Raw genomic sequence first — 7,668 nt, forward strand, 5'->3', positions numbered from 1 at the left:
CAATACCACGTTCTAAAGCCACTTGCCAATGACAGACAGGGTGCCTGGGACATGTCCTCTCCTTATACTCCTTTTAATTTCTTTTTCTATGCCGTATTTCCTCAGGTCACTTGTATGGGAAGAGTCCAACTGGATTGAAGTGGCTTAGATGAGCAGAGACAGATTAAAATATGGCATGACTTTATCACCAAAAATCWCCTACATCCTGCATGCACCAATCTCCCATGCAGATGTGAAAGTGGAGGCCCTTTCCTTGTGCTCCTGCTGATGTCCAGGGCTGCTTTGCCAATTCTTTACCACCCACTGAAACTTTGACTGTGTTTGCATTGCATTTCCAAGTTTGTTTTTGCAACCATAAAGACTCACAGTTTTGARAAGTTCACACTATGGAATTCTGTACTCAAAAAATTAATGCTAATATTTAACCTGCTCAGGTCTTGCTCTTAAACACAAAGTTATATGGCTTGCTTGAACTTACCCTCATGTGCAATATATTATTAAACAATTTTTAATGCACACAGTGAAAGAACTTTGAAAGGAATTGTTGAGGAGACTCAGCCACAAYGGTTGTTGCATTCTGGTGGGTCTTATCTGGCCTTTAACTGATTTAGCTGGATTCACTTTGGATCTCACTTTTTCAGGTTTAGTGCCCTTTGCCAGTGCACTGCTGTAAGTAAGAAGGCAGTATCCACTACTGTGGGGAAGTTTTCCTGAAAGGTAAGCAGCTAACATTGATGTTCACCATCAGAAAAAGAATTTTGGCCAGAGGAAAATTAATCTGTTTCCRAAAGAGGAAAGAGGGCTAAGACATGTATATTAAAAGTGAATAATTTTAATTTCTCAGAATGAATATTGATAATGATGATCTTGGTAATTCCTGTTTGGTATGTTKGCTTTGTGACTTCCCTTCTTAAATGTGACTAAACAATAACTTTGCCTTGCTGGAATGAGGCTTGGGACTCTAATTGTGGCAATTGTACATCTATGGGGGCCAGGTCCCCACAGGACTTTATATTGAAGACAAAATAGGCCTGATCCCTCTATCTCTTCTTGGATTCATCATGCCAAAACATCACCTGCACATATTCACAATGTGCGTTCAAGCTCTCTGTGACACAGGAGAAGAGTACCAGGCTTTTGCTTAAAACATAAGTTCTATAATTTTCAAACTTTTAAAAGATTACATTAATTTATAAAATTAGATCTATGCCAACRGATTTTCCTCCTTGAGAATCCAGGAAAATGGTGGGTTTTCAGAAATCCTACTTCTAGTCAGAAATGCATGATGATGCTTCTTTAAATGTTTATGAAAGGTGAAGAATATGTTATCATAGTGCTTGAATAAGGTAAGCCTCCCATGAATCCTGGTGATACATTCCCATTGTAATCCCTATGTTAAAAATACTAAATKTTTGGCTGTAATGAAACAACCTACACCTTGGAACATGTATGGAAATGAATCTGAATAATGTGATAAATTATTCTGAAAAATACAACAATGACATTAATAAATTTGCAAATTTAAAAAAAAAAACAAAAACCTCCAAAACTTTTTGTTTTAATAGTTTTATGTTCAAAGCTAGTAGAGGGCATTAGGTAATGGTTCTTTTTCAGAACTTTTCCAATTAACCTGGATTATATTTTTAATACCAAAGATCACGGCTAACCAATGTGCTCTTGGATTTCAGTAAKTGTGAGGAATTTAATTTCTGCAAGTAGGTAACATTGAGAAGCTGAAATAGATATCAGAATACCTYATCTGTTCCCCTCCTTCCCTGCTCACACATATCTGTGTAGTTTTCCATGCCAAGTGGAGAAATACAATTGTTCACCAACTTCAGGAAGAAACCAAGAAGATAATTTGGAGCAATAATGAAATTTATGCATAACATAATTTTTTCTCCCTCTCTAAGCTGGTAATTTAGTAACATCTTTGAATTATACTAATTATGCAGTTCATGGGAAAATAATTGTAGTGAATTATCTACTTATTGTAGACGAGAATAGAAAGCTTAATATGCAACTGATAAGATTTTCCTGCTTTTGYGAATATAGTTGTCATATATTAATGATGAAGCCACATTTATTRTAGCTGTCTGTATACACCACAAATATTGAACATGCTGAAATCTCTGAGTCAACAGGTGATTTTGACATTTTCTTGCAACCTGAAAAAGCCATAGTAAGAAACTCATGTTTTCATAGGTATAATATGCCTCATTAAATGTAGCAATTCTTACATTCTCTTTCAGACAGAAGGGAGAAAATTGTTATTCATCGACTCTCCTAACTTCTGCTGCAGGAATTCATTGAAAATATCAATGGGCATCTATGGTTTCATTGCCAACTTGTGAATCTTGTAACGGTCTGCTTAAAGTCCAGAACCTGGACTAGAAACTGCATTGAAAAATGGTTTTAATGCTGATGTATGAAACTTGTATCTATTTACATTTCTTTGGCCATCCTAGAAGCATTTGAGCTGAAAGGCTGTTCTATTAATTTATATGGATATGATATCACAGGATGCAAGTAAATGCTTCAAATGTTTGAGTAGTTCTTGGGGGAATGCATCCAATCTGCAGTGATGAAACATTCAACTGAGAACCTCTGCTCTTAACTTTTTGATAGTCATTCTCTAGAGGTACAGCAATTCTCTAAGAAAGTCAGTGAGATGGCGTAAGTTCAAGTTCCTTTGAACAGATGATACTTTGCCATGTATATCAACATTTTAACAATTTTGATGGAGTCAGTCAAAGAGTTGCAGGGCAGAATGGATTTATTGAAGTGACTCTATTCAAATATGATGACAATTAGGATGTCTGGTGTGTGACAAGGTGCCAGAAGCTCTGGTKTCATCTCTTTACTTTTGCTTGTATGATTGGAGCTGGTTGATTTTTCCTCGCAGTTTAGGGTCACTCATTCTGCAGTACAATCTACAATCTCTGGCTGATTGACTCCATCTCATTTTGACAGAGCATGCCTGGCACTCAACCTTMCTTAACTTAGTTATGTATCAAGCTGCATAGGCCAAGTTTGGTTTGCAGGACACCTAATCYAGTTCTTGATCTAACCATGACAACTTATTCATCTAGTTTTGAGGGAGAACAGGAAAGGGAAAAGAACTTGAATAGAAATGTCTTCATTCTGTGCCATCGCCATGATATCACAAAATTAAGGATGAGTTCATTGTTGTTTCCTGCCTGAAACTGCTGGGGTTTCTATGATCTGTGCTGAGTCGTATATATGAAAAGCATACCTGCAACACAGCCACTAAAACAGGGGTGTTCCAGGTAACAGGGTCACCAAGATTGTCAATATAGAATTGGGTAAAGTCTGAGGGAGGTATTGAAACATTTARAGTAACCAGTAAGAAGGTAATTTTGGCTTTGCCCTGAAGCAGAAATTTAAAATCCGGTAGAACCTCACCAATGAAAAGACAGGCGTGGTGGGCTAAGTACAGTCAGATATGTAGCTGTGAGTCTGGGTCCTGCTGATTTGCAGAAATCTGTGTGACCAGGCAGATCTCTGGGAATCAGCCCAACAAACTGTTGCTGCCCTGCTTTATGACTGCAAGTCTCCTTACAAGTCAGAATTTCAGTTTCTGTGTTACCTCAGGTCCTCATGCCTTTGTCAAATGAGGATGATAGCATTACTCTGTCAGAGCAGGCATTTGGTAAGGGTGAAACCAGTGGTATGCTTGCACACAGTGATAAGGCATGCTGCAATTATGTAAGGGTGGATAAACACCTGCACTGTGGCAGGTGTCAGGGTACTACTCCCAGATGATTGCTWATCTTGTGTTTTCCAGACAGGTTACTATTCTGAAGTGTCTGTCCAGTAAATAGCAGCTGACAGTGACTAAATGCCAGCAGACATGTATGTGAAAGCAGATAGATATTTCTTTATTTTTAAGGAGCATGTTATTCAATATCACACATTCCTAAGAGGAAGAAATTGAAACACAGTTGGGCTTACAAAGAACAAACCTCATGGAATATGAAGGATAGTGCACCTGATTCCTGATAAATATGGAAGAATTGTGTGACAGAGAATGAGTAAGGCAATTTTAATCCCAAAGGGACTAAATTGGATAGAGGTAAAAAAAAAAAAAACAAAAGAAGAAAAAGGTATTTAAAATATTTTAAAGCATGAATATGCAGTAGAGTGCATACAGGGTTTTCCTTTGGGAAGAAACACTTCTTCTGGAAAGAAAACACCATATGTACCATTTCTGATGAGTGTTGGCCCTGTCAGTGCACTGCTGAAGCCCTAAAGACTCCACAATCAGCTGAGAAATGAACATGAACAATCTGGATTTCTAGTAGGCTAAGACTTCAACCTTATTGTAGTCTGTAAATTAATGTCCTGTAGAAGGAGAAAACCTTTGATTATTAATAGTGATCATCTTGTCCACAGGTGTTTTCTGACAAAAATCCCACATTTCTAGCTGTTCATTCACATGTAGTTCACTAATCCCTGTGGCACGGGTATGACTATTTCTGGAATTAATCTTTAAGATTCAGTGACAATGTTCTAGTATTTATATTAAAGTTTGGCTTTTAGCCAGAAAACAGAAAAGATCAAACCCCACATATAGTGCAGTGTTACATTTGCTTGAGAGAAAAAAGGAAAAGGCTTACTTTTCAGAAATTTATAAGCTCAACCAGGAAAGCCAACTTTAACCTGTTAATTCTTATTTTATGGATGACATGTAGAAGATAATCTTAGTGCAAAAAGTAGATATTTCATTTTCTTTCTTCGTTTGTAGCTTTGCATTCTTTGATTTTGCTTTTCCTTTGGCACAAATTTGCTTAAACTTTTTTTCTTATTTTTTGAGGGCAATTACAGTAATGAAGATCTGAAACATTTATTGCTGAATTAGAACAGCCTAGCGGGAAGGGTAAGTCAGAATGAATTAAAATGATTTCAAAGGCCATTTCAAAGCCTTTGTGTCYGAAGGAATGGCTGAGTAAATAGCAGGTATTTGCTTGCTGAATAAAAAATGCAACAAAACAGCCTTGAACACACTCTGGCTCCCTTATGTTCTCAATATCAAGTGCTAGGATGTGCCCAGTAAGGCACAGTTTTGAGAGTTCAAAGCTCCTCTGCATTTTGGTATTTAATCTGGAAGTTCAGTAGTTTGCTATTCATATTTTGTGCATAGATTTTTTTTCTGTCACAAAGTTTTTATCCTTCATATTTTCCCTTTCCATTGCTGGAGACTATTTGTGCCAGGGCAGTGGCAAAATTATGGCCAAAGTTAAACACTCTAAAGTGTTTCTTTTGCTCCCCACAGTTTCTTGTTTGTTTTCTATAGAATTGGAGGTGCTCCTGGAGAGCCTCCAAAAGGCTGGGAGAAGGACTCTTTTTGTCCTTAAATAGGGAGMGGGCAGAAGGACCCATAAGCAAGCTCCATATTTGCTAACCTGCTTTTTGTTAAATATAAATGTGAGTAAATAAAGAATTTGAATTTTAGTTTTTCATGAGGAAAAAAAAATCAACTGACTAACTGTATAAATATTTAGAAATTATCTCTGGGTTTTCCAGTTTAAGGTGGGGYTATTTTATGTCTTAGTCTCTTATTATTATATATACTTTATAGAACTGGTGGCAAGGAATATTTCTCATTTAGTATTCCTCTCTGTCAAGATAGCTCCTCAGCATTTTGCTTGTCTTTATGTAAAATGTGTTGTTAACATACAATCAGAATTTGCAATAGGTGAAACTATGTGATGCCACTTTTACCACTATTGCTTTTTAAGTTGTAATTATAAATATGGACTGCAATGATGCCGTTAAGCATCGTCTGGAATTCATTCTGTCTCTTTCCATCACAGAATATGCAACTTAAATGCAAAAGCAATGCATCTTGATGAAWCTTGTCTTGTCAGACATGAAATATTGTCATTCTCTCATTTTTTTGCCACATTTCCAAAACAGCATTAATGATTAAATGAAACTCTTTGCAGAGAATTAAAAAGTACAATTAAAGAGCTGCAAAACAATGCTAGTGTAAACCAATACAGGGCATTTTCCAAGGATTTTTTCAGTACTTTAATTGTCCACCAGAGAAGATTTACATAATTTTACTAAGATACGAGAATTGTGTTCTGTATTTCTGCATTTCTCTAGGAAAAGCAGGAATTTCTTTAAAAAACCCAAAAGTGTAAATAAAGTTTTCCAGACAATATTGATAGCAGRCCATATTTCACATGGTCTCCCTAACAAATATTTAGATAACTCTGAGGAGACTTCTCTTTTATAATTTTACATTCTTTACATTTAATTAACAGGCCTGACATTAAAATAGAAGGTCATTGAGTTGTATTGTTAGCTTTTAATAGCAGTTATATTGTTAGCTTTCAATTCAATTCYATAAATATCAAAGCATAGATGGAAAAGTTAATAAGAAACCTTCTCCAAAATTAAATGCATTCCCCAAAGCTCTAAATCTATTGAATATGGAACTAACCAGGGAAAAACACATCACTGACTTTTCTTTTTTTGTTGTTGAAGTAGTTTTAAAATTGTTGTGAGCTTTTAAATGTTTTTAAAAAGAAGAATAGTTCGTTTCTTTACTAAGTACAGAGCAGTTGCCTGTATTTCTGTTTTCTTGCAAATAATTTTATAGTTGTTATTACAATAATCCTTACTGGTATTGCAATTTTTTTTTATTATTTGCCAGTATGTTCTATGCCTCCAGAATTTGTCTAACTAGAAGTTTTTKAAGTTGTTTTTGATTATCAAAGTAACTGTCTTTGCAGGTAAATATAAAGATATACTTCACTGCTTTCTCTTCATTTCAAGGGTGAAAGGCCATCTTTGACCATGTGAACACTTAGATGTTCTTTTCGCCTTTTCTCACTTTCCATATATTTGTTTTTGAARTATTTTTTTCATAACAGAACATAATGAAGGTAAAATGAAGCTAAATGACRTCTCTTACAGATATTATAAAACTTGTGAAACACACGAAAGAAATAATGCCAATGTTTCCTKTTTCGACTTTATGGCGGTGTCAGTAACTGTAGTGTCTCTAGTTGAATTGTCAAAACACCACATTCTAAACAAAATATTCTGCAATGTGAAAGCCCTTGTTCTTGCAAATACTTTGTTTTTCAATATATGCAATATAAAATTCATCTAAACTTTTAATATATGAACTTACCTCTGCTTCCCTGAATTTGGAGAGCAAGGCAAATGATCAAAAATATTAATCCAGTTTTCAAATGCATGCTGTCTATTGATCATTCACAGTTTTCAAGATGAATCATGCAGGAAACAAGAATATTTTGGTCAAGCAGAAGAATTCTGTTTTCTTAGAGAACTAAAATCCCCAAATGTCTTTTTTTGTTATTATTTTTCAGGTGTCTCCAGCCTTGGACTGCATTGAATTGCAACTAGGCAGARTGCAACAGGTGCCAGAGTGCAAGAGCCGGGTGAACCCCTCCAACGCCCACACTTCTAGCCAGGGGAACTGGAGTGGTAAGACAAGAGTGACGAAGTTTTAAAAAAAAGCAGTGTCTGTTTCTGGAATAATCTGTTTATCTGCTGCTCAGACATAATCCCTCTTACAGTCCAGCTGGAAGAGCTTTCTTCATCTTCTTAACCTTCTGGAGCAGCATCTGTCAACCCCAGAAGACTTCAACAACACCATGATAAACAACA

At 35.9% G+C, this 7,668-nt stretch overlaps 1 protein-coding gene across 1 annotated transcript in view; it reads right to left on the bottom strand.

The window, feature by feature from the left end:
* The window catches only part of IMPG1 (interphotoreceptor matrix proteoglycan 1), a 50,079-nt gene extending 42,844 nt beyond the window's left edge, over positions 1–7,235 (bottom strand). Inside the window, exon 1 of the mRNA XM_057368683.1 lies at positions 7,169–7,235. Within this exon, the coding sequence (XP_057224666.1) occupies positions 7,169–7,235 (67 nt within the window). The remainder of the gene's footprint in view (positions 1–7,168) is intronic.
* Between the last annotated feature and the right edge of the window lie 433 nt (positions 7,236–7,668).

This window comes from Malurus melanocephalus, unplaced genomic scaffold (assembly GCF_030028575.1).
Source record: "Malurus melanocephalus ecotype Western Australia unplaced genomic scaffold, MMel_1.1 scaffold_4, whole genome shotgun sequence".
In the NCBI taxonomy this organism is placed as follows: Eukaryota; Metazoa; Chordata; class Aves; order Passeriformes; family Maluridae; genus Malurus; species Malurus melanocephalus.